Source organism: Gouania willdenowi, chromosome 7 (assembly GCF_900634775.1).
Source record: "Gouania willdenowi chromosome 7, fGouWil2.1, whole genome shotgun sequence".
In the NCBI taxonomy this organism is placed as follows: domain Eukaryota; kingdom Metazoa; phylum Chordata; class Actinopteri; order Blenniiformes; family Gobiesocidae; genus Gouania; species Gouania willdenowi.
The window spans coordinates 19,622,134-19,649,999 of NC_041050.1; the positions used below are offsets into that span (position 1 = coordinate 19,622,134).

Below are 27,866 nucleotides of genomic sequence, written 5' to 3' on the forward strand. Positions count from 1 at the left end.
TTACAAATTGTAATAAATTACTAGTTACAATTAAAGTAACTCAAGTTACATGGATATTTAATTTAAGTGCATATTTGCTTTGTTTTCTCACTGTTTGCAATTATTTGAGGAAAAAAAAAAGATGATCATTATAGTTAAATATAACTTATGGGAAACAAAAAAGAGCTTCCTGCTCCTGAAACAGCACAAATATTAGAAACAAAACTTAGATCGATGTTATTCAAACACCATCAGTGAGATATATAATTAGTGTTCTGGACCAAAAGTAACTCAAAGCAGTGTAACATTAAAAAAAAACAGTAATATTGTAATAATATTACATTTTTATCCCAGTAACTAGTTACATAAATATACTATAAGTTTAGAGTAACTTACCCAACACTGTTAACAAAACATAATTCTGGGAGTAGGATTTTCGTATTTATAGGAAAAATGTATACATTTTAATATTAGTTTCTTCAAATTTCATTTTAAGAAATCTTAAGCATAAAATATATTTAATTAATTTTTACACTAAAATCTGGACTGCTGACCTACAGCAGTAATTTCACTCTCACTCAATGCTCATCTGCACAAAGCAGGGGTGTCCAACCTTTGTTCTGGAGGGCCGCAAACCTGCATGTCGAGCTGTGTTGTACTAAGGAGAAATCCAAAAGCATACAGAACAGATAGATGACTTAAGACACTGTTAGGCATTTAATAATCAGACTAAAAATTCACAGCACTAGTAAATCTAGAAGGCATCTTTATTCAAGCTGGTACCTTATGTACAATACTTAGCAGATAGATCTGAACCAAAAGGTTAATGGACTACATTCAAAAGTCATTCACTTGACATGATCAGTTGGTATAATCAGGACTGTGAACCTGCTAATGTCTAAAAAGGAGGAATAATTTACACATTAAAAATTTGATAATAATTATCACCTTATAATTAAACTTTTTTTATTACAACATCAATTTGAGATGGAGAACATGTCGGTATATGCCTCAGTTAGAAAAACCATCATCACATTCTCAGAATCCAATTAGAAAGAAACAGCGACTTGTCTTCTGAGTTGTTTCACTTGGTGCAATAAAATATATTAGTTTCCCAAACAGGTCTCCATGTGTCCTACTCTATGTAAAAACTGGATCAGTCCATTTCAGATCAGTGTGTGGCTGCAGCTTCAAAAGGCAAAAAAAAAAAAAGTGGCGTCTCCATTAGCCGTCTCTGATTTTGGCAGCGAGTGCAGAGTTCTCCTGTCGGATAGCTTTATAGTCGTCCAGAATCCTCTCCAAGTTAGCCACTGTTTTCTTTCCATTTTCTACCTCGATCTGTGGACAACAAACAATGACATGAAATATGGAACAATATGTGTTTAGTTTGTTTAGCATAAATATTTCTTTGTCACCAACGAGTCATAAAGCGTTTATATCTTCAAATGCAACAAAACGTAATTTTTGCAGTATGATTATTAACCTTATTGTTTGCACTGACCTTCTTTGAGACTACAGTAAACACTTTGCACCATAGTATGATAAATGTCCCTTTTTAGGTGAAGAGTAAAAACCATAGCAGAACCTATAAATAGCTCTAACAGTGTTTTACCTAAACAGTTGGTGGCACAAAGGAATAAACCCATGCTGCAGATCTACATCTCTCATTTAATATTAAGTAAATTATGAACAGTCTAGAAAATCCTGCCCTTTCTTCAGAATCAGAGTCTTTTTTTCAATGGTTTGTGAAAGCTGTAATTATAATGTCAATAAATACAGCCTTACTTCACTCCTAAATGCAGTTTTACCCACAATTTATCAAAAAGGAAAGAAAAGTTCCCACAAGAAACAATCGAAACGATGCCATAGCGATACTTTTATTCTGATGCACACAGCAATGCTGGCTTGATATTTTTTGGGAAAAGAACTCAGAACTTTTTCACTGAACTTCAAACTAAATATCAATTAAATACGATGAAACCATATTTCACTTGATTAGTATATACAAAGTCCTCTTTTACCTGCTTTGAGTTTGTAAATGTGATGGAATTGGACAGATGTACATTTTGGACACATTTTAAACTAAGGCTCTAGAAATAGAAATCAGTAAAAATGAAGTCTTACCTGCTCTTCTAGATCTCTGATCTCTCTCAGAATCGTACCGGTGTCTTCAATTGTCTGGATGAGTTGATTACAGTTCTATAAAGTAGAAATGACATTAGGTACATCAGTCTGAAAGGAACTGGGGGTAAAAAAAAAAAGATGTTTTGATGCAGTGATGTACCTCATGCAAGGCAGCCAAGTATTTGTAAGACTTGCGGACAGATTCGTCTTTTTTGGCATCCTGGATATTCAAACAATTGTCAACAACAACAACAACCAGTTGGAAAACAGTTCCTGAACATAAATTAAACATAGACAATGGGAGTAGAATGGAAGGAACTTTCAAAATCTTTACTAAAATAATTCCTAAATATGATTAGAAAACATTGATTTGCTATAGTTATAAACAGTGTGAATGATTAACATCTAACAGAGATCTGTGAGTTATGGTTTTGGTCAAAACCATTTTCTTCAAACTAAACTATTAAAAGGATCATAAACACAAGATCAGCCGATACCTTAAAAACCAGCTCATCTGTGACGGCAAAGGTCCGGTCCAGTTTACCCGTCAGGTTGTTGATTTCTTTCTGAAGCTCCTTTGTGTCACACAAAATCTGCAAAATAAAGTAACACATGTTGGATCGTTCTTCTCATGAGCTCTGCATTAGCTTGCTTGTCCCGTGGATAAACTACAAATCATTTCTATAATGCAGTGCAATGAAACAAAATGACTGCCACGCTCCCCTAAAGTCATTCCTTTCCTCTGTCGAGCTCAAATTTCTGCTTCCTTAAACAAAGATCCAGGGCATAATAGGAAGTAGCAGGAACTGATAGAGCTTTGATAATGAATGCATCAACAGCTTGGCTAAGTTGAAACTAATTTGCATTTTATTGTAAGAAAATGTAATTGCTCTCAGATTGAGAAAAGTATCACTTCTTGACTGCGTTTTGCTGTGATTCATTTTTTAAAGTTGAAAGTTTTCAATTTTGTTTCCTTTTAAATTTAGCTCTCACCTCTTATCAGCACATACATCTGCACACAAGTAAAGTGACATGGTTCCAATCCTATGAGCATCACTCTATGGTTTTCACACCGTATCAGACCTGTTTTCTACAGACTGCAAATAAAATAATGTGTGTGCTTTCTAACCAAGGTTTTGGACCATTTTAATCACAACTAATGTTTAATGTCATAGGTTGTGTTTTAGTTGGAGTCAGATGAAACATTTACTGTCATTGTAGCTAGTTATGTTTATTTTATACAATATTAGGAGATAATAAGTCAGTATAAGCCAACATGGAAGAAAAATGAACACCACCACCATCACCTCAGCATTAAAACGTCCTGTTCCTCCTCACCTTTGTAATTTCCTCCTTTTGTTTCTTGATGTTACTGACAATCTCTAGAATCCTTTGAGTGTATTCTGCCCGAGACGCATCCTGAGGAAGATTCTCCAACTCTGTTACCTTTGAAGGAAGATTAACAGTCACTTACATGTCAAGGCAATTCAGGAATAAATAAATATAAATATACCAAATAAGCGTGACTTTGGTTAACTCAACCATGGCGATACTTCTATTATACTGTAGTGCTAACGTGGCCAACAATATACTAATATTTAACATAATTACATTTTATTGGAAGTCAATGGAAAATGTTGACGAGTTTCAGATATCTACAATGAGAATTTCCACTAATTAGAACTGACTTGTTGATATCTATAATCAACAGTGTAACTAGTGACAATATAATTGAAATTATGAATAATGTTGACTTAATAATTATTAGATTTACACAATCAGGATTTTTGAGCCGATCACCAATCATTGAGTATTAAAAAAAACAATCACTGATACGATCATATGAATAAAAGTTTTTTTTTTTTTAGGTAACGACCGAATTCATTCAGTACTACCTGATACAGATCCACGAAAAATCAAATGGTACTATTTTTTGGGACCTAAATGCAGCCTTGTGACTGTGAGGGAGTGTAACATTTGTTGTCAGAGTGTGTGCGTGCGTGCGTGCGTGCCCCTTTAACAGCAAATGAATGCCCTAGTCGCTCGACCAATATCTGGAGTGAGGGAGCGTGTGAGACTGGAGCAGATCGATTATAAGCTGTATGCCGTTTTTAGTGATTGCAAAATAAGTGCTGCAGCTGTTGAATTAAACCGGAGTCCCATGTCAGACTCAGTGACTGTTGTGAAACAACTACAAAAGAGTTGGAGATGAAGCTGTGTAGGCAGACCACACTGGAACTACGTGAAGCCTCCATTAGCATCAGCATTAGCATTAGCAGCAAAGACATATTTCCTGACTGTGACATTGCAAAACCTGCTGTTGCTTATAGTCCATATTCACAGGTGCACAGCGGGGGTGGGGCGCGCACACACACACACACGCACACGCACACGCACACGGTTCTGTGTCCAACACCACCCTGAAACGGACAGAAGTGTCTGCTATGAAAGCAAAAGTAAATGTGAGGCTTTAGGACTCTCACGTTTAACATGCTCTGACTGAATAAACAAAACACACACACGCTGTCCCTGCTTTCAGAGCCGGTAGACTGGGGAAGTTGTCCAGTGCTCAGCCGTTTTGCTCGACATTTTCGCCGTTCGCTCATAGGTTTTCACCTTTGTACAGAAATGTGAGTGAAATAAAGTCGTGTCATGTAAAGCAAACAACTCTTTGGTGTAAATGAGACGATAAAACAATGCAATGGGAGCATCTACAGAAAGTTTCATCATGACAATAACGTCATTGATCGAATCGGTGAATTAAGACAATACAGCCGATTACATTAATTGCATTAAATGCAAAATATAACCTGATCCAATATTGCCAATCAGATCTGTGTAAAGCCTAACAATTATAAACATAGATACAATTGTAAGAACTGATTACATGTTAAAACAGTTTGCCATAGTACTAAATACAGTTATAGTTCTAAATCATCTTAACTTCATATTTGCAATCTAATTGTTCACAAAAAACAATTTCATTTAGTTCCTAAATGCTCCACTCAAGCATTTCACTAACCAGTTGTTTGTGCATTTCTTCCTTCCTCTTTGCTTCCTCCGTAGACACTGAAATCTTATCGTGCAGAGACTTGATTTCAGACAGCTTTCTGGATGATTCCAGCTAAAACGGATAATTACACAAAAGTGATCAGATGTGGTGAAATTAAAACAGCTGCTGTAGCATCAGTAGAACTGGTCTTATTTTCTCACATCTTGAGTGCTGCAGATTTCTTTTAACCTGCGATGCTCATCAATGAGTGGTGCGCGGTGTTTCTCCCACTGAGTTGCCAGGTTTATGACACGCTTGGAGCTGGCCTCCACCACAGCCTGTATGAGATGATACAGATGTTCTGTAAATAGAAGAGTCCACTGAAGGAAAACAGCCAGTTGCTTTGATAAATGCAAAACTCTGACCTGAAGCTTAAGCAGGTTGTTGTCTGTGTCTGGCAGCAGGTCAATTGTTTTCTTCTTCACAAGTATCTTCTCCTCTTTTTCAGAGTTTGCCTGTTCTCTTTTTTTTAACTCATCCATCACCTGCAGCAAAATACACAACTGTTACTTCACTGTCCATTTCTTTTCCGCAAACATAACTGAAAACAAACTCCAACATAAAACATAACGTTATTACTGTTGCTTTGTAGCATGACACCTATTATTGGCTGTAATGTCTTTAGCAGCAAGTAAACATGTTGCCATCAAAGTTAATGTATAAACTATGGACAACTGTGAGGTTTTACATGACCAGGGAACTCCAGCTTCTAGCCAGTAGAACATGTGTGAATGAGTGATCACAAACTAATGGGTGATTAATGCAAAGCAGCACTGCTAAAATACATTAATATGAGCAATTATTTGATTACCGTATTTTTCGGACTATAAGGCGCACTTAAAATCCTTTAATTTTCTCAAAAATCGACAGTGCGCCTTATAAGCGCCTTATGTATGAAATTAATGTGTCAAAATGTTTTAGTACAACTTTGGTAAACCATGAAGCTGCACCTATTGATGGATTTTTGGTGCTTTAGGGCTACCATAGTCAGACACCTCATGGGGTGATATGTACCTGTACTGTGCTTCAACATACTGAACTGAAAAAGTGAGTGTATTGTTCTATATTTTATGTGTTAAACCTGAACAATGTTGAGAGTTATTGTTAATGAGTTGAATAAAGTTTGACTTATCAGACTATTTTGTTTTGCTTAATGAGCCTTAATAATAATAATAATAATAATAATAATAATAATAATAATAATAATAATAATAATAATAATAACAACAACAAACCGGTGTGCCTTATAGTCCGGTGTGCCTTATGTATGAAAATAGACCTGGTCAGACCCATTCATTGATAGTGCGCCTTATAATCCAGTGCGCCTTATAGTCCAAAAAATACGGTACGAGTTTAATCAATTTGGATGCAGAAAGTATTAAGTTACCAAATCACAAGAGGACCAAAGGAAATCCCTTAAGGAAAGGTTGGTGTGGGAGAAGAACGGGTAATAGCTTTTTTCTCCACGTGATAAAGTCAACAAAATAGAAACATAAAGTTAAAGTAAAATTAATGCCAGCTTGCATTTTAGTTAAAAATACTTGTCTGCCTGTCACTAGTGTGACTTTATGATCAGGCACTGCAAAGACAACTATTAAATGTAACAGCCCTTGGAGAGCGTAAAGTTAACGGCATAATTACCTAAGCTAACAAATAAAGCACATATGTAAACTAGAGCTGGGCTATATATCATGATTCAAGATATATTGAGTTTTCTATTTTAGCGATATAGAAAATGACAACATTGCCGTTATCAAGATATATCAATTTTATCATGGGAAAATGAAGGAAATAACATGTATGAAAGCATGGCCCTTTAGGAATTCCGTACATATCGCCCAGCCCTAATCAAGGCTCAAGACTTCATATGGGTGACCTTATTTTGTCACGTCCCACAGAGTGCACTTCTCTCTCTCTCTCTCTGCGCTGCGGGTGAGGAGACGGTGCGCGCTCACACAACTTGGCTGAGGGTAATGCAAACGGTGAATGCACTGAGTATAAACACCAATGTGCTCCTTCAGAGTGTGCGCGGTCCGCGAACGCAGCCAGACATAACGAGCCCTTCACTGAGAGCACGCTCAAATTGAGAGCAGCAGTAAAAAGGAAAAACGTGCCAAGCTCAGTGACAGAGTGTACACGCTCATCAGAACCAGCATGGAGGGACCAGAACTGATGGACTATGATTCCAGGCCAGATGTTCAGCTGTGGTTCTCCCAGGGCAGGGGTCTGCAACCTGTGGTTCTGGAGCCTCATGTGGCTCTTTGACTCTTTTGCAATGGCTCCCTATAACTTTTTAAAAAAACTATTGAAATAAAGTTATTTTTACTGAGGCTATTAATGTTTAATGACAAATAAAATCAAGATATAACAATTTGTTAACCTAAAATAAATCAAGTTATGCAATGACTTCCTACTTCACCTCCTGCAACATCTACAGACCATTAACTTTCCTGTGGTTAACCTTAAGTTTTAAATCCCTGGTAAAATAATTAAACTAACAAAAACACTATTCTCGAAGAAAATAGAGATTTTAATTGCGTGGGAACAGATTCATTTAACCACCAATGTGCAGGTTAAATATGCATGTTTTATGTGTGGCAAGAAAATAACAATTAGCATGCGTTGATCACATGATCATGTGTTATCAAATACAAAGTTACTTTTTGTAGCCTTTCAAATACATTAACTAAAAAAATACTTCTTTATATAACATTGAGTTCATGTAAACTGAGATGTGTAAGAATTTGAAGATGCAATATACTGTTTTATTTCTTGATGTCAATTTATTTTATTTTATTTTAAACTGTTTCTAAGTCTCCATTTACATGATCAATATAAATACAATTAAATCAAACATTATTCTATATATTTAACTGTATAGAATTTAATACACTGTATTGTCTTCATTGAGAAGGTATTTATTTGGTTCCAGGAGGACTTTAATCCAGGTGAGATGAGGCAAAATGGCTCCTTTTAGAGTAAAGGTTGCAGACCCCTGACCAGGGGAAGAGGGTTAGGAGACCCCACTATAAGACCTCCTGGACCCTCTGAATTGAATTCCACGGGGTGAAACAATGCAGATGCTAAATTAGTTATGGTACTGTTAACTTAATTCAAGTACAACCTTTCTGCAAAATAAAAAACAGAATACATGTAACCTGTTGTTATGCTTTGCTGTTATTTTTATTTTATTTTTAAATTGTTCCGTCTTCTTGTAAAATTATATTAAAAAAACATCACCTGTTATTTCAGCCACTGCTTGTTGCAGAAAAACTTAATATTGACACTAAAACCTGAAAACATTTTGCAAATATCTCAAGTCATTGTCAATCTTTACTTTATACAAAAGGTATGCCAGTTAAGTCAACTATTCATCAGCATGCATGGCTATGCTATACACACACCCCACACCCCCCACCCCCCATCCTCGCTCAAAAAAAGGGTGCGACCAAATTCTGGGATTGGTTCAACCACTGGAAAAGTTAGTGTAGAGCCCTGCTAATGCAAACTAATTCAAATGGATACCAGTGTAACTGGACTTGCTGGTGTTGAAAGACAATGATAGTGTGTGTCTTACCTGTGCATTAGTGACATTTGTGTGCTTCATGTCTGCTGCTAGTTGACTGACATGACTACAAAGCTGCTGGAACTGTTGCTGAAGGGAAGTCAGTTCCTCTTGCTGACGAAGCAAAGCGTCACCCTCTGACTGACGCACAGTCGGGATGGGGTTGGTTACTGCTGTCGTATCCTGAGGTGCACACACACGCACAGTGCATCAGTTGTTACTACAGAGCTAGACATGTCACCGTATTCTGCTCCCACAGCAGTCCTCACCTGTGTAAAGGTAAACTTCTGAGTGTGTGTGAAGTGGGAACCCTTGGTCAGGATGTGGTCAGAGTGGGTGGAGCCGCTGAAGGACTGCAGTAGCTCTGATAGGTCGGAGGTGGCGTGGGAAACTCCGAAGGCACTTTCAGAAGAAGGCAGGGCAGCAGAACGCAGCTGATCCTCAATGCGCTTATGCAGCCTGGTCAGTTTCCTGGAGCGGTACTCCTGCTCAAAAGCGTGTCATGTATTACATACAGTTCATTACAAAAGTATTAGGTTGTTGTCATATAATTATATTTATTAGTTCAACAATTGCATGAAAAGGAAATAGACAATTGTGATTAAACCAACCATTTAACTTTCTACTCTTTGTCTTCCAACAAGCATCAATCTTATTGGTACAGCGATTGTATATGATTTTAGTTCAAATATGTCATGAACCTTAAACATGACCTGAAACAAATACAGCTGTAAGTGGGTTAGCAAGTGAGTACCCAAAAAACTGAGGCAACAATGTGTGATATGGAAGACTGTTTAATGTCACATGGGCAGTAATGCAATAAGCTACATCCTCAAGGGGAGTGCCAGACCAGAAAAAGCGTATTATAAAAGCGGGTCAAAGGTCACATGGGATATGTCACATCCATGTGGAAAGCACAACTTGAGTTTTACTGGAGGAAAAAAGGCAAAAAGGTTTAGCTGGCTTCTTTTCCTTACATAGTGTGCTTCTCAGGCGCTGTATTCTTCCATGAACGTAAGTCAGAAAAGCCGTGCAGTGGCGCTGTTTTTGGCTGTGCGCTATTCTCCCCCTGTACTTAAGTCAGTCACTGCGCGCCTCCATCCCAGTTATGCATTCTGGGTGGAGCGACTCTGAAGTGTGGGCGTTCCCATTCAAATCTGGCCTTACGCGTATTCTCCCACATGCTTAACGTATTTTCCTCTTACGCGCTTCTGAACCTGGAATAAGTGCAGCGCCACGATAAGGTGAAACATTGTATTGCATAAAAAGCTTGGCCTTAGTTACAGATTAAGCCACACACACATAATATTGCAGAAGACACTCCCAGAAAGAATCTATCCAAACTGACACCGTCACGGGGGTGGGGGGAGTCACACAAACACGCCAAAAGATTGACCATCAGCATTTCTAATATGTTCACATCAACCAGTTCTAGACGGGAGAAAATGCGTTACATTTAATTATTGTTTATCCGTGCCGTCCACTCGTTCTCCTGGAAGGGGATGAGAGCATCGTCACAAAGCTGATCAGCTGTGTGTGCCACGGTGTGCACGTCAGCTGCTGCAGCTTGTTACAATGAAACTCTGACAGACATCAGACTGATGCTCAACTATTTAAACACCGTGTACAGTAATGCCACAGTTTGATCAACTACAAGAGTAAATAACAAGGAAACGTTGATGACAGATGATGATGACTAATGTGCGCTGATCATTTCTGAATGCAGAAATGTAAGAAATTAATAAAATTAGTCTTTGCAGACAAACAAACGTGAGGGAGAAAGAGAGATTTTAACTGTGGCTCGGAAAGAAAAATGTGTCTGATCTTCAGTCTGAAGTAATCTGATCAAATCAACTTGTTACATTGTTTATCAACGAAGGCCTTTCAAATTAAACGTGTGTTTTATAATTTTCACGGATTTCAATGACATTTTCAAGAATTGGGAAAACTCCCATGTTGCGTGATTTCTAGACAGCCCCAAAAAAATGACATCATGGCCCAGCCCGCCTCCTTTGCTTCAGACCACCTTCATTCACTGACTAAGCACATTTGGTTGATTTAAGCAAGGTGGGCGTGTCACGAGCCTGATCGGAGAATACGCGCAGGAGAGAGGCGCGTAAATGCAGGCACGTAAAAAAACGCTTAAGTCCAGACCGGAGGATACGGCCCAAGGCGAACCTCCCACCCAGCATAAATGCCTTCATCAATGGATCACGACCTCTCATGGTCACCTCATATAGACCAGGTGATCAGTAAAATGGGTAGAGCTATTTCTGTGGTCAGTAGGTCATCTTACTTTGTCACTCTTGTAATTATAAAACTGGTAGTTCAATCCCTTGTGTTAACTCATCTCTAATATTGTTCAACTATATGGTCTACTGTAAATAGAACAGATGTATCAAGGCTTCAGGTTGTACAAAACAAGGCGGCCTGCGTCGTACTAAAGTGTCCTTTCTTTACTTGTGTTAAAGAAATGCATTTTACCTTGTCTTGGCCTATTCTCCAAGACAAAATACAATACAACCTATTATGATTTTTAAAGAAAATAATCCTGAACGGTAAACCAGCTTCATTGTTTGAAAATATTAGATATGTAAAACAAAAACACTCACATTGTACGAGGCGTGCTTATCGTCAGGATTTGGTCATTAATCGGCCTAGAACTAATTAACTACAAAAGTCTGTCTTATTACATGTATACTATATTATTTATTCTTAACTATAGAATAAACTGCCTAAAAAACTGAGGAACTCAAAGCCCTGTTGTACATGTGAGATCAAGACATGAAGTGTTCTAGTCCTGTTTTTATTGTTGTATTTGTAATTGTATGTAATTGTATTTTATTCTGTTTTTGCTATTGTATATTTATTGTAAATATTTTGTTGCTTTAAATTAGGGTCCCCAGGAAGACAAGCAACCACTGTGGTGGAAGCTAATGGGCATCCCAATGAACAATCTACAGTAGTTTGTCTGGTAAATGAGAACACGTTGACCAGACTTTGCTTCCCACAAATATCAATGAAAGTTAGTGGCCCATGACTGTCTGTGATTCATTGCTTTTTCTGTGTGGGTTTACTTGCCTGTGGTGTGAGGCGGGACAACAAACCCTGACTGTTCCATTCGTTGTCCCACTCCTGAGCAGCGCTCAGCTCTGCTGTGTGCTGCTCCAGTACAGACGCAACCAAGCACGTGCGGCTGGAAAGCTGGGCAGTGATGGGAAGAAGAATGTCCCGCTGGTAATCCTTCACCTCTGAAAAAGCAGCAGACTCATACATGTAAACGCATGGCAACGCCATCATAACAACAAGAAAATTGTGTGTGAATGCAGGCAGTGGTTACCTTTGAGGTGCTCCTTGCCTGAGGATTGTGGTAAGCTGAGAGGCTGAACATGAAAGCTGTGCAATGTTTCTTGACTCTAGACAGAAAAAAAAGCTGCTTGCTTCATTGTGGCTGTTACACTTGCAGTGATGCTGTTCTACTAATTTTCTTTAATTATTTTTGCAGCCCTCCAGCCTGTGGCTCCTGTCCCCCAGGATCACAAATCAAAAAACCCAATAAAAGATCAAACGGTCTTTGCCTCTTTTCAGTTTTGCATGGAAGCAAACTGACAAATCCCTGTGCATTCTGTTTTTTTTCCCTCCACTGACATTCGACAATAAAATCCAGGTGTTTACCTGTGTTGCATAATGCAGTGGCAGTCTGCAGTTTGGAGGCAGCCACGGCACAGCAAGCTGGGCTTTGATTGCAGCAGAAATGGCTCTCTGCAGCACCACCGACTTTCCTACAGCACAGTAACAACTTTAGTTTAACTTCAACACACGGGTCGCAAAAACTCGGAGGTAAACACTGCAATGTATAAACTACAGAAAAGCTCCTCAAAATGCGTTATAGATGCAAAGGCACACAGTAGGGGTGTGTCAAAATATTGATAAAACGATATATCGCAAGGTTGCGTCTCGCAATACGTCATCGCTTCTCTGGCGCCAAATATCGATTTTTTTTTATATGCAACATACAAGACATGACAAAAACTATATATATATATACTTACATGATACACAGAGATAATGCAGAACATACACAGTACAACGAGACAATAGGCGAGGAGTGGATATTTACAAATTTACACTGTGCATGTGTGTGTGGTGTGTGTGTGTTAAGATGAGCCACTGTGCAGTATACATTTTGTTTTACTTGGCTGTCATTCATGTGAAATTGATTGACAATGTTTTGTAATTCTTGTGAAATGGGTTCAGTGCAGTCAATAAATTCTGAATTTCTTCAATGACACAGATATCGTAATGTATCGTGGATGAAATATCCCGCGATATATCGATTATCGCAAAAATCGCTGTGTTGTGGTAATATCGTTATTGTAGGCAAAAATATAATAAAATTGTGATATATCGTATCGCGAGGTACCTGGCAATACCCAGCACAAGCACAAAGGGAAGGACTTGGTCCGCAGGAAAGGGCACGATATTTGGAAAAGTTACACTTTATTGGTGGTGCAGATCCATACGAGTCAGCTCTGTCATCTAAGATCAATGATGACCAGGAGAGTTTTCCGTCTATTAGTGCAAAATTGGTTTTCTCACCAATCCATTACACAGCGGAAGACCTTGAATCTTATAAAAGTTTGAAGGCCTATAACCAGATGGTGTGTGGATGAGTGAGGGAGATGCAGTATCATTTCATCAATGACAGGAGTGTTGTGAAGGCCAAAGTAATTAATGCAATATCCGTCTTTAATCAAACTAACCTTAATAACCTAACTAACCTAACCTTCAGATTTTTGCCTCGTAGGTCCTGGTTTAGCTTCGCTAGCCAAAAGCGCCTCCTTTCCTCTGATAATTTTTTAAATTGTTCTCCATGATTTGTTATAACTTTTGGCAGTCTATGAAACTCCAAATGTTTTTCACGGTCTGACTGATTGGTACAGCCAAAAACACAGCAATAATTCACCATTTCCTCTCAAAATTCAAGATTTGCTTTAGGGTCTGCTGAGTACCTCCAATATGGCGACGTCCGGATTGATGAGGCGCCGTGAAAACCCTCTATTAGGAACTAACAGTGATTGTTCTGCTTTCCTGAAATAACATGTGAAGCTTTGCTCACTCTGACTTCAGTTCATCCCCACGATAAGATTAGAGCTCTGTTTAAATCATCAGTAAGAGACGTTGTGATAGAGGATTGCTATTCATCAGTCCTATAATCTATCTATTAGCCTGGTCATTGTGAAGATGAAAACTCATACTGTCCATAGGGGGGAAAATAAAAATGTATATGCTTGCAATAAATAATTTTCATTAAAATCCACATAATAAAAGACAGAGGGAGACTGGTATTTTCTTTACCTGTGGGCTGGTCTGAGGCTTCAGCACTTTCTCTGGGCAGCTTTTCCACCAAGAACATGAGCAGAGACCGAATCTCTGGCTCATTGCTGTATAAAAAAGTCTGGTACCCTATTTCTCCTTTATAACCAATGTCCTGGGGGGGGGAAACAATTCCACATAAAACCGGAGACATTCATAGGCCCATACACAGCATTAACTAGAGATATGCATTATAAATTTCATACACAATTTACAGTTTTTCTCAGTCGCTTTGGTGCTTTTCTCACATCACTATTAACATTTGCACAGCAGTTAGTGCATTTCTAAAAACAATTAGTGCAAACTGCAAAACCTAGTGGATAACCTGCAAAAGCACGTGACTTGCTCAAAATGGATGGTCCATTCCTCAAAATCAAGTATTCAAGTCAATGAAACTGCCAGTGTCATCCAAATAAGAAGTTTCGACACCATCGTTTATGAACAAGATAGTCAAATGGCCTTGTCATGTTTTTATTATGACAGTTTATTCTCTGAGTGTTTTCCAATGCCAAAAAAAGGTCAAAACTCAGTGACACTACCTGAAAATGCTAAAAACAGCACTATACACTACTTGTACAGCCATTTGAAAACTACAGTAAAGTTACACATTGCTGTAGTCAGGGGAGTAAAAGACACTGAATATGTATGTTTCACATTTTTACTGTATAGGCTTTTTGCAATTCTACAGCATTGTGCAAAAGAAAAATACACTACAGTCACTTATTTAGAACAAACATAAGAAACGCCCTTTTGGTAGAGCTGTGCACAAATCTGAACAATATACTGTAACAGTACAAATTGTAAATTCATTCATTCATTCATTTTCAGACCCACTTTATCCTGTTCAGTGTCGTGGGGCAAATTGTTAATTAGCATATGTAAATCATTCTGGCATATCCAGATATTCCTGTCTGTCTGGCCACATTATTTGATCTACATCACAACGAATATAATCCCTTGTTCAATTTAGGAGACATTTCCAGAAAAAAATTATTAAAAAAGGTATAAAATTTGCTTGACAAAATTTAATAACTAGTTCAACAAGTTTGTATGTAATGACTCAAGCAATGAAATGAAGACTTTTAGTTTTATTGGAAGCAACTAGTCAGGATCCAAAAGTATAGTACATTTTGACTGACATGACATAAGCAAATGAAATTGTTATAAAACAGCAGAGAACTGTATGAAAGCAACTGATATGCATTTGCAGTTTTTTCAGAGGAAGGAGAAATTGCTCCTATGATGTGCACAAATGATTAAATGTTGTGGAGGTTGAACTAATATTAATGAGAATTTTCATTTTTATAAGCACTAAAGTGACTGAGATAAACTGTAATGCACATCTATTAAGGATAGACAACTTCAGTAACATTTACAAAAAATATGCGCTAAAAAAGTTGATGCTTAGGGAGTACTTCTTTGTTACCATATATATATACACACACACGCACACACACACACAGAAGTGTATTTAATTACTTCCACACATAATATGGCATTGTTTAAGTTTTTTAAAATAAGTGTTCAATATATTTGATCTAAACTGAGAATTTTCAAACTTTCTACTTCAAAACGAAGGGAAGTCAGACTGTGATACTTGTGCACAATGTAATACAGAAACATGTTACCTGACAGGCTTGTGCCAGCATCATTCCAACCCTGAAACGCGCTGACATGCCTGGAGGGAGGGAGGTGGGCAAAGCACTGCCCAAGCCAGGGTCGATCACTCGAATGCATTTTACCACCGATTCCACGATCAGTTCACTGGTAAATCTCTTGATGCTGTCAGTCTCTTCACTCACTTCTCTGTGTGAAACAATCCAGACACAATGATTCTCACTGTTAGTGGTAACTCGTTCATTAGAAAAACTAGCGTCACAGTATAGTACACAGTGATTGAGAACCTTGATAATGGCTTGCACATGACAATTAACTACAGCAATGAGACCAAGCCAAAACTAGATCCTGGTGTTTTCATTCATTTATTCATATATTGTTTAGATCGACAAAAGGAAATAGTTTGTCTGTAATCAGCCATAACATCAGATGACAGCAGCTGACTCTCGCTTCCTGCATTCCTACGTAAGTATTGAGAAATATATAAATGTGTTACTATATCCTTTCTTAATCACTCTTAACCCTTAAACGTATATTCTTGTAATACTTACGTGCCAATTTGTTTTAATGCGTGAATGAGAATTTTGTCAACTTCCTCCATAACTGATGTTTCTGAGCAAAGCAGACACTCAGATGAAGAGCTGAAGTTCCGATGAGCAGATTCGTCAAATTAACTGTAACTTGTATAAGTTGCCCGTGTACCAAAGTGAGCTAAATGACGAGCTTCCATCTTTCATAAGCTGAAAACTTATTAGTTAGCAAGGCAGACCCTCCCCGCTTTGCTAACATTCCCTATCGTCATCTTTTGTATAAAGCGTATCGTCCTAAATATTACTTCATAGCATTATATATTCCTCTGCGTTGGCTACGGGGAATGATTCAGCGCTATAAGTCTTAGAAAACAGCACAAATCGGGTAATAATATAGCTTCCGTGGGAAAAATGCAGCACAGGCGACAAGTAGTACAGCTCCTTTTGGGAGATGTAGTTCTCTCACTGTAAAAAGAAAGCAAAAAAAGTGCAGAAAAACTACATCAACCAGCATGCACGAGCACTAGCAATCTCATGACCGGAAAAAGTTGCGGGTGAACAGGGAACTGGTTCCGGGACGTTCTGTTTCTGATTGATTGATTCTGGTTGTTGAAGGATAAAACTCATCAGCTTTAACATTAAGACCACCAAGTGAAGTTTACACTGCTTATGTGTTTCTTTGTGATGGCACCGGGCAGGGGGTGGAGTATATGAAGCACTGCAACATTCTTTAAATGTAAGTCATTAAAAGAATAAAGAATAACCTGTGTGATTACCAGACTGTAAAAAGAATAGATGGGACAAAAGTGAAGCTTTTATTTTTAATTCAATTCAATTCAACTTTATTTATATAGTCCAAATTACAACAAAGTCATCTCAACGCGCTTAACAAAATATAAGAGTCCATAGTAAGAAAGAAAGACCCACATGTACAAGCATTTAGGGACATTGGGAAGAAAAAAACTAGCCCATTTTTATAGGAAGAAATCTCCAGCTGAACCAGGTTCACAGGTGGCAGCTATCCGCTTCGACTGGTTGGGGTCAGTGAACAGAAGGGCAAACAGAAATGGATAGAAAGATAGTCCCTCCAAGTGTTCCAGAATAGTTGAGCCACGAATCATCGATCAGGAATCGCCAGCTCCAGCATGAAGACAGCAGAAGGCTATGGGGTGCCAAGTGTAAAAATTTAGTATAAAAGTTGTAGCTAACACATTTTCTTTATTTATCTCACTTTTCTCATATTGAGCACATTTTCCTACATTTAACACAACATTTAACTACATATATAGAGGTAAAAAAAAAAAAAAACATTAAATCTAAATATTGAAATCTAAATCTAAATGGTATATGTTATATCTAAATGGTAATCTATATCTAAATTTTAAATCTAAATCTAAATGTTATATGTTATATCTAAATGTTAAACCTAAGTCTAAATGTTGAATTTTATATATAAATGTTAAATCTAAATGTTAAACCTAAGTCTAAATGTTGAATTTTATATATAAATGTTAAATCTAAATGTTAAATCTAAATCTAAATGTTGAACTTAAATGTTTTGCACATTTGCTAATTGACCCCGCCTTTTGTAACCTCAACCAATACACAAGCAGAGACACGCAAAATGGCTGGTTCTCTCTATCGCGCACTCGGTCATGGAAGGTGGACGAGCTGCCCTTCACATTACACTACCAACACAACAGTGCAACACAGTTATTAAAATGTATTTCAATGCTGTGTTACCAGGGCTCCTCTCGCCGGACCCTACTGCGCAGACTCTGGCTCCAAATGACGTCAAATTTACAAGAGCGCCGTATTTTGGCTTCAAGAATGTTACTAAAACCGGCCAATCTTGAGAATCTTTTAACAGGGTTTTTATGTTCAGCCATGGTTCATCAATGAACACTGGATAATTTTAGCTGTTCACTGTGGTCTGATACAGTCAACAAGTTTGTGGCAATGCAGTGCTTACTTTTAGTTATTGCGATATTAAAACATCACAAAATGAATCGTCAATGGTACAAGTGATATCGCGATATTGCAAGGGGGCTGGGGGGAGGGGGTAAAGTGTTCTATTCCATCTCTGCTACCTCTGTCAGAAGTAAGTGTGTTTTTTCAACTGCAGGGAGACTTCGTCAAGGCCCAAAGGTTATTTTGCTGCCAGAAAATGTAGACTTTTTTGTACATATCCATGTTTCAAACCTGGGCTCTGTAGACTGTTCCAGTTTGATGTTTTAGAAAACGTGTTATGCAAAGTTCATGATTTTTTTTTTCTTTCAAGAATGTCATGATGATGACATGATTTGGTTTGAATTTTAGACAAGCATGAATTGTCTGTCTCTGTGTTCTATTTGCAGAGTGGCACTTTTAGTAGGTCCTATATAAATATTTTTTTATTTTATATTCCAAAAGTTAGTAAAAAAAAAAAAAAAACATTTTGTTTTAAGGTTTTTTTTTAATTTTTTATTCTCCTTTAATAATAATAATAATAATAATAATAATTAAAAATTTTTTTTTTTTAAAAAAACACCATCTTGAATCGTTATCGTGAGCCCAGTATCGGATATCGTCCAAAATTTTAATAATGACAGATCTTCACCTTTTAGCATTTTCCCCATTGGGCCACTAGATGGCGGTAATACACCTGTGAACTGGACTCCTGACGTAGATGGACGCGGTAAATAAACTACAACCAATAGGGGGCGCAAGGAACCGTGTGAACCTTTAGTGAAGTCCTGACAGAGGATGAGGAAGCAGAGGACCTGGGCTCGCTCCAGCCTCCGTCTGTTGCTGGTCAACATGTCGGTATAAAAAAAAAACAAAAGGAACCGAGCCTTAGGAACAATGGCTGAGCTACAACGTCCCGCTAACACAGCAGGAGAGGAGGAGCGAGGCGTGGTTCGCGTTAAAGTCAAGGTAGGTTGATCAACGTCTGACAAACAAAGCCTCAGACTGAGCTGGACTCACACAGATAAAACCTCATTATTGCGTCTTTAATATTGTCCTGCTGCAGCACAAACACTGAGATATGATGGCTGCGTTTTAATTCAGTGGTAACGGACCCGGTGCCTGTCGGTGTGTGGTCTGTTGTGACTGAATGTTTTGGTTTTTTAACCGTCAGCTAGCCTGGAAGTGTTCATTATTAACACTTCTTTCGGATCTTTATGATGATTCTGATCCATATTGCTTCACTTGTCCCAGTATGTGACCATGAAACAACAACAGTGAGCTTCGTGAGCCACATAGGCGGGCTGACGTCACCTACATCCTGGGACAGTGTGTCGTCATATCCATGGGTTTATTATTAGCCTGAATATCAATAATATTTCACTGCGCTCAGCCAGGTAGTTATTGAGCATGGAACCATTTATTAAAGTTTTTAATACATGCTAAAACCCTAGTACAAATGAGTTTAAAAGGTTTCAGCAGACATTTGTCTAAAGCTTGTGGGCATGTAGCCCAGTGGTTTTAGTTTTTAGTAAATCTTTATAATCCCAGTGGGGAAATATCGTTGTAGTGCCAAAAACCAAACAAATACATTCAAAACAAGTACTTTGCTTTAAAAAACAAAAAAAACAATGGCTGCAATTGTTATTGACACAATAATAGATTATTTTAATCTTTTTAAAGCAGCTTTCATTATATTCCTTTGTTTCCATTCCCTCGTTTATTTTTTGGTAAACATACATTTAAATGCAAGACTTTGTTTTTCAACTTGTTTGTTACATGAAACTTTGTATTTCAGGGGTGTAAAGAATACTGTGTTACTTGATTGAAATTGTACAAGTAAGTCATACATAAAATGCTCAAGTACAATCAATTAAACAGTAGTCAAAGTAGAAAGTTACTAGTTATTTTCGTCCCCTACGTTTATTTTTGATAATAAATCTTGCTACGGTTCCCTTGCATACAGTAAACAGACCAAGATACCAAATCTTGCTCAATTGGAACTTAATTTTTTTTTTTCCCACAAAGGCATCTGTATAAATAAAAGGTTTGTCAAAATGTACAATTATTTTTAAAATAAAATAACACCAATTAATTTAATTCAAAATACAAATTTAAAAAAATATCTATCAGGCTCTAAGTATAGAGACAATAACCTACATTCAATGCTGTTTTGGCACCGTGCATTAATTTTGTTGGTTGGCTATGAAAAAATAATAGTTTACTCAGTAACAGTTGGGTGTAGAAATGTAACTAATTACTTTACTCCTTTTTAAAACGTACTTAAGCACAAGTAAAATTACTGATTTAGAAATATACTCCAAAAAGTTCAAGTACCAATAAAAACTACTCAATTACAGTAACGTGACGTGAGTACCCGTAATCTGTGACTGTTCGGATCTTTGATTTCCGCCCTCTGAATAGACAGGCAGCACACAATGTCGTAACTCGTGTGACTTTGTATTGTACGGAAGTAACTATATTTTAAATGTTCTCTGATAATTTACATTTTACCTGAACACTTGTATTTTATGCAACTTCATTTTAATTAAAATTGTGATGTAATTGCTTCAAGAAGTGTGACGGGATACTTCCTGTGGAGTTCCGCTCCTTTGCTGTGGATCCTCAGATAACATCACTGGAAGTCCTGCAGCACATACTCATCCGAGCCTTTGAGTTGAATGGGTAAGCGTGGACACCCATTGATTAGATAAAAATGTGTTTCGTCTGGTGTTGATACAAGAATATGTTTTATCGTTATTTTTCAAACTAGGAAGCGGAACTTTGTCATCAGTTATCTGTCCCGAGATCGGAGTGGTGCTGAGATGTATCTGACTCTGGTGTCAGACTGGGATCTAGATGTGGCATTTATCAGTTCAGCCAGACCTTATTTACAGCTGAAGATGGACATAAAACCATCAGAAGACAGTAAGCGCAAACAGCCAAAAAAAAAAAAAAAACAACTTTTGATTCAGCTTATTTACCAGAAAACTTTCATTAATAATCAGAGGAAGAGATATTAAATCTGAATTTTTTTGTCTTAACTTTTTTTATTGACCAACAGGCCCTGTATTAGAGGAATGGGACATCATAAGCCCCAAAGACGTGATTGGTTCAGAGCAGCTTTTTGCAGACAGGACCAGGTCTTTGGCATCTGCAGCACTCCCATTCACTCAGACTCTTCTATCCCAGGTCCTTCATCCTTTACTGTTTTTATATCCTCTACATGCCTCGTCCACTGTCTGTGAATCATTGTGCGCCTTTATTCACTGTGCAAAGGTGGGCCGTACATTATCCAAAGTCCAGCAAGCCTTCGGCTGGTCTTATGGTGAGGAGATCAAACCTTTCAAGCCTCCCCTGAGTGATGCAGAGTTTCACAGTTACCTGAACGGACAGGGTCAGCTGAGCCGGCCGGAGGAACTCCGTCTGCGTATTTATCATGGCGGTGTCGAGCCTTCACTGCGCAAGGTTAACAGTCTTTTTCCCATTAACACCATATAAATTAGATTGGTTTAATGGGTACTAAAATTGCAATGACTTTTCACTCCCCATCTATACTTTTTCCCTCAGTAAAATCATTTTCATTTTCCAATAATGTGTTAGGTGGTGTGGCGGTACCTTCTGAATGTCTACCCAGATGGGTTGACGGGGCAGGAAAGAATGGACTACATGAAGAGAAAGACCAGGGAGTACGACCAGCTAAAGGGAGAGTGGACCGCCCGGGTCAGCACAGAGGACCTGGAATTCATCCGAGGAAATGTTCTCAAAGATGTCCTAAGAACTGACCGGGCCCACCCGTACTACGCAGGCTCAGAGGATAGTCCTCATCTGACTGCCCTCACTGATCTGCTCACTACATTTGCTATCACACACCCGCAGGTATGTAGATCATTTGCTGGTATGTTTTCATAACAACTGACTGAATTTTGTTGAGTCAGGATTTGCTTAACCAAGCAAAATTGTTTTCTATTCTTCCAAACGCTGATTTGCTTTTAAACTTTGAGATTATTATTTGTAGAGCAGGAGATAAAGATACATTTTAACGGTGTGAAAATATGATATTATGTAAGTCGGCAAGTGAGCAACTAAAGCTACGCTCATGTAACCTCTTTTATAATAAAAATAAAGGAGGTTACATGATTGTAGCTTTAGTTGCTCACTTGCCGACTCAGCAGGTCACACACCACTCAACGCTCAAATGTGATATTTTAGGGCTGCCTTCAAACAAGTAAATATTATTAATTCATAAAGTTTGACCAGATTTACATTTGGGGTGTCCCAATCCGATATCGGATATCGGTCCGATCTTAGCCTGAGAACGAACATCAGATATCGGATTGAAGTTTCCGGATTCTCTGAGTTATTTATGTTTATTTATTTTTCCCAATTAATTTTTAATTTATTTTATTAAATTGTAGAATACTGTAGATATTATGTTGACCGTTAAAATGTATGCAACCAATTGGTTAATAACAAATGGGTCAGTTTTTCTCATACCTACTGTTGTTGACTATTGTTCACTGAGTAACATCACTTGATCAAACCTTTTCTAACATTCCACACTACAAAATAAGTAATTATTATTTTTTTATTAAAGAAAAACATCCCTAATTTGCATAGTCACACAGAGTCAAAGGGAAGTCGTCCTCTTTTGTGACCAGATCTGTTTCTCTCTGTTGGTGGAATGTTTGAGAAGTGACATCAGCAGCATGTAGCCATACCCACTGTAAAGCCATGCTGACATCAGCCTTCAGAGTACATGTCCAAAACTCAATTCTATTCATTCACAATATAAGTTGCCCAGTTTTCAAAATGTACAACTTAAGCTCGGCCTAACCCTTTCCTTGGTCTTGAAGCCAAGTTTCAAATCAACCCATATGCAGATGATGGAACAACTAGCATTTGATATTTTTACATGATCATAAAAACTGTAATCATATACAGTTCAGCTTTAATAGAGGAGAAGCTTGGGGAAAATGTGTTTTAATGAGAATTATTTTTGGCTTGATTCGACGCGTCTAAATGTTCAGTAAAACAAAAAAGTACACAATAGTTGTTAAGAGTTATTTGCCGTCTGAAGCAAAGTAAACATTGTGGGTCCATGTTAAAAAGGGCTTTAAAAAGATTTTTCAGAGTCTATGTTGAAAATTCACTTCTACCCTTTATGCAAAAATAATGAAAGAAAAATTGGTCACATATATACCAGGTACCTTCAACTTAAGTGTGTGTAGTTATGATACCACAAGAAAGACATTTTAAAAAACATAAAGCAATAACGTCAATTGTTTCTTTTAAGGTTTTGATAAAAAAAATCCTAGCTGGGCCACTCGATGTTTTATGCTGGGCTGCATTTTAGTAGCCGTAGTGTATAAACAGTATTTATTAATGAAGAAACATTGTTACCGTAGCGTTATTACAGTAACATCACATTCACGTGAACAGCTACATAAAGAGGCTTACGGGTACTTACTTTATTTATTTAATAACAAGTGAAACACGTTCCTTCTTCAAACAAAACATTATCTGCTGAGTTATGACAAATTAGCAGTCAGAATTAAACTTCATCTTATTTTCCTGTGTAATAATGACTCATGTAGCTTTCTGCCTCTGTCTTGTATTCCAGATCTCTTACTGCCAAGGTATGAGTGACATAGCTTCACCTATACTTGCAGTAATGGACAATGAGGCACATGCATTTATATGTTTTTGCGGCATCATGAAACGTCTGGAGGGAAACTTCCGCCCAGATGGACAGCTCATGTCTGTGAAGTTCCAGCATCTGAAGTTGCTGCTGCAGTACTCAGACCCTGAGTTTCACTCCTATCTCGTGTCCAGAGGAGCTGACGACCTTTTTTTCTGCTACCGTTGGCTGCTTCTGGAGCTTAAGCGGGAGTTTGTGTTTGATGACGCTTTAAGAATGCTTGAGATCACGTGGAGCTCCCTTCCTCCTGATCCTCCTGAAACTGAAGTGGAGCTGCTTGGACCAGCGCTGGAAGTAGACGATGCAATGTGTTCCAAAGAAAAGAAGGACAAGTTGGATAATGGCTTTGGAGATGATGGCGATGATGATGACGATGAACAAAAAGAGAAGCAGCGAAGGCGACATATGTTGCGGCCCTCTCGAGAAAAAATGGAAGTGAACAGGAGTGCTGTTCCAGAAGGAAAACAGAGACAAAGTCTGTGTCCTAAAAAGAGAAATGAGGGTTCTGAAGGTAATACTCAACGAATATCAAATCCTCCCTTTGAGAAGCAAGCTAGCTTTGGGGAATTCAAATATTACACTGCACGAAATAATGACAGCTTTGACATGGAGGATGCTGAACAGGTGCTGGGTGTGAAGCCCTCACAGCAAATAGCAGGTGGCTCGAGGCGTCAGTCCACCGCAGACAATGAGGACTCAGGAGAGAGAACCCCTCTCATAAAAACCACTGAGAGTAGTTTGTCCCCAATGTTATCACCTCAACTCTTTCCCACCTGGAAAATGAAATCCAGTATCTCTCCTTTATCCTCAGCTTCATCCTCCAGCTGGCCAGGTGTATCTCCAGACTCCTCCCCAAAATCCACATCTCTCTCCACCCCTAATGGAGCCATACCAACAACTGAGCCCTCTGCATTGGTTCCATCTGTCCAAGTTCACAGCCACACAGGGATCCACACTCCTACCATTTGTACAGCAAAAACAACCATTGTGTCTCCCTCCCATTCTCAGAACAGGTCTTTGCTCTCCTCACCCATTTTATCTTTTGGAAAAAGCTCCTCGCTGTCTGGCAGCAAGTCATCCTCCAACACCCTGCCTTCTCCTGGCAACAAATCCCCCAGCTCACCCACTTCTGCAAGAGCCGAGACCACCAGCATCAAGCCCTGCTCGTTGCCACCCCCTCAAGAGTTTGGCAAAGGCAACCCCTTTATGCTGTTCCTGTGCCTATCTATTTTGCTGGAGCACCGAGACCACATAATCAAGAACAGCCTGGACTACAATGAGCTGGCGATGCACTTTGATCGTCTGGTGCGGCGACACAACCTGAGCCGAGTTCTGCAGCGAGCCAAAGCCCTGTTTGCTGACTATTTACAGAGTGAAGTGTGGGACTCAGAGGAAGGGGACGAGGTCAGCTTGGACTCTCCAATGACAGCCACAGCTGCCCGACTCTCCCCTTCTTCAGCCATCTCTGCACGGCCCATTTACAGCCCTTTAGGATCGCCTCCGTCATCACCCCCGAACTCTACTTATAACCTCGCAACCACCATTCCCTCCCCCACAGCTCACCTTTCCCTTTCTCCTTCCTGATTCTGCCAACTTCTAATCCCTCTTATTGAACTACCATGCAGGCTTTTGAAGGTTCACATCTTTTCAGACACAATTAAACTGTCAACAAATCATTTTGTTTTGTGTTTCCTGGGATTTTCATATGTAATTCCCATGTCCAGTTCGTTTCATCTAAGAGACGTGAATTTTGATGATGCATGAAATGATTTACTCATTGTTCTGGATATGATCTGAGAGGTAAAAGTACTCTGTGCTTTTAGCCTGTGTTTCCCCTTTATTATCTTTAGGTCATGTCCTGTTGGCCACAGATGTGTCTTAACCAAAGCACATGATGAAGCCTGATTCCTTTAAAAGAAACTCTTCTCAAAGAACTTTTACACCAACTGTTACAGCTGCATTATCAGTTACTCATTTAAGTGCTTTGCTGAAGTGATGATTTGAGGGAATAGTAATGGAACCACGTGACAGTGACTCGACACTGTGCTTACTGTGCAATTACTGTCCTATCATCATTATCACATTGTCATTATCTCAAGGACTAGGGTGTCCGGTATGCTCAACTTTGACGTGTCTGGTTTCATCATTGTGTCTTTTAATTTCAGAGCCTTTATCTAATTGAGTGAGTGCTATTAACGCTGATAAGACACAACATTTTGACCACCCTGCTCACATTATGCACATGTTGGACTTGTTTTACTTCTCCAACAGAACTGTGTGTCAGTCACCACAAATCCTGACACCTTTCTATCAGGAAGCATCCGTGGTTTCTTCAGCTACTTAAAAAGCAGAACCTCACTGTAGGAACCACACAGGCCACCTTTTTTTTATCTACGTGATGTAATAAGTCTGCCAATGATACAGTCTCTTGGTAGATGCTGACCACAGCAGACTGGAAAAACCTCACGAGCACGGCAGCTTTGGGAATGGATTACAATCAACAAACTCTACCTAACACCAGGTGCTATGATGAAGAGATATTCAGTATTATTCTCCTCAACTGTCAGTGGTCATAATGTTTTGGCTTATCTGTGCATTTTCTTTTGTTTACTGTTCCGGAGTGCTGTTTGTCCATTGTTCATAATGGGGGGGGGGGGGGGGCAGTGCAATGCCTGTGAGTTGGTTGTAACTAAGGTGTGATGTGCTGAAATACTATCAAGTCACAGGATGCTCTTCTGTTTTGTTTTTGAAAGCATCCCTGTGAGACACGCCTGATTAAATAAACCAAACATTAGTTTTACTTTAAAAATAGCTTTGGGTTAGTTGCCGTGGCAACCAAATTTATAGCGACGCGACCTTGGGTCTCATTGCGCACTCAGAGCCCGAGGGATAGAATTTTTGTCTCATTATGGGCTAATACTTTACAACAGCAATGTTTCCACCTCATGTCATTGACGTAGTTTTCAGCCTTTTCAGGGACTGAATGGATGACGCATAATTTCTGAAGCTTTTTTAGGAAAATATGATTATTTACTGCCAAAAGCAGATGTGTAAGTGAGAGAGTGGTATTGACTTTGCCCTTCCAGTTGTTTGAATGGTGATGACTCATGTGGGTCCTAGGTGCTTTATCTTTGATATGTTACAATTGAATAAATCTAAAATGTAAACATTTAAATTAAATATTATCCTGTCACATATGGTATATACATGAGTTATTGTTAAATCATGTTCAAAATTCACTCATTTTGCTGTTTTCTTCTATGTCTGCAATCTTCATATGTAAAAAAATAATAGTAATAATAATAAATGCAGTATTACTTGTCAGCAGCAAACCCGACTCTTTCTAACTATGACTTGGATGTTGAATCAAGTTATTATCCAATCATAAATTTAGCAAATTGATCCCAGAGTCCGACAGCTGGACTCTAGAATGTTACCAATCACCAAACTGTTTGCATGTTGGCTACTCTATGAGTGTTTGATCTCATTAAGGACTTTATGACTTCAAAAACAGTAACATAAATTGCTTATGCACAGTGTTAGAAGGGTTCGTTAAAACATGGTGCGCTAGTTTTTTGAAGATGGTGAGTGAGATTCTACTAAAAACAAGAGCACTCAAATCTCCGCCAAACTCCAAATATCCTTTTTGCAGTTACCATTATTCACACATTAAATGCTCGTAAGAAAATTCTATCTCCATTAATAACAATACAGGCAGTCAAGTTGTCTGGCTAACCCCATTGTAAAGAAAACAATGCTTTGAAATGCACAATCTGGATCCGATCTGGATAAAACTTGGTGGTGTGATTGAACCAACCAACCCAACATAACTAAGAGTCACATTTAATAAAGATTGGTCAATTACAAACCAAAGTATGAATTTTATCATTTTCGCCAATAATAAGAGGGATTTTTTGATTTTTGAAATTAATCCATAATCAATATATTGATCTGGATCCCTTCCATAATCTAATG

General features: G+C 38.4%; 2 protein-coding genes across 2 annotated transcripts; one reads left to right on the top strand and one right to left on the bottom strand.

Annotated features, from left to right (window-relative positions):
- Window positions 1-728: 728 nt before the first annotated feature.
- Window positions 729-16,684, bottom strand: ccdc22 (CCC complex scaffolding subunit CCDC22). The gene is made up of 16 exons (XM_028453408.1): window positions 16,265-16,684; window positions 15,725-15,902; window positions 14,079-14,211; window positions 12,396-12,502; window positions 12,061-12,136; window positions 11,802-11,971; window positions 8,990-9,205; window positions 8,733-8,903; window positions 5,521-5,640; window positions 5,317-5,433; window positions 5,126-5,227; window positions 3,442-3,549; window positions 2,601-2,696; window positions 2,264-2,323; window positions 2,104-2,178; window positions 729-1,317 (listed from the first exon to the last, which is right to left on the bottom strand). Exons 1-16 carry the CDS (start codon window positions 16,312-16,314, stop codon window positions 1,204-1,206), a joined length of 1,893 nt encoding a protein of 630 aa, XP_028309209.1. The 5' UTR covers window positions 16,315-16,684; the 3' UTR covers window positions 729-1,203.
- A 2,229-nt stretch (window positions 16,685-18,913) lies between these two features.
- Window positions 18,914-27,215, top strand: tbc1d25 (TBC1 domain family, member 25). Its single transcript, XM_028453868.1, has 7 exons — window positions 18,914-19,159; window positions 20,766-20,875; window positions 20,964-21,118; window positions 21,255-21,382; window positions 21,470-21,658; window positions 21,794-22,069; window positions 23,814-27,215. The coding sequence occupies exons 1-7, from the start codon at window positions 19,088-19,090 to the stop codon at window positions 25,473-25,475; spliced, it is 2,592 nt and encodes an 863-aa protein (XP_028309669.1). The 5' UTR covers window positions 18,914-19,087; the 3' UTR covers window positions 25,476-27,215.
- Window positions 27,216-27,866: the final 651 nt, after the last annotated feature.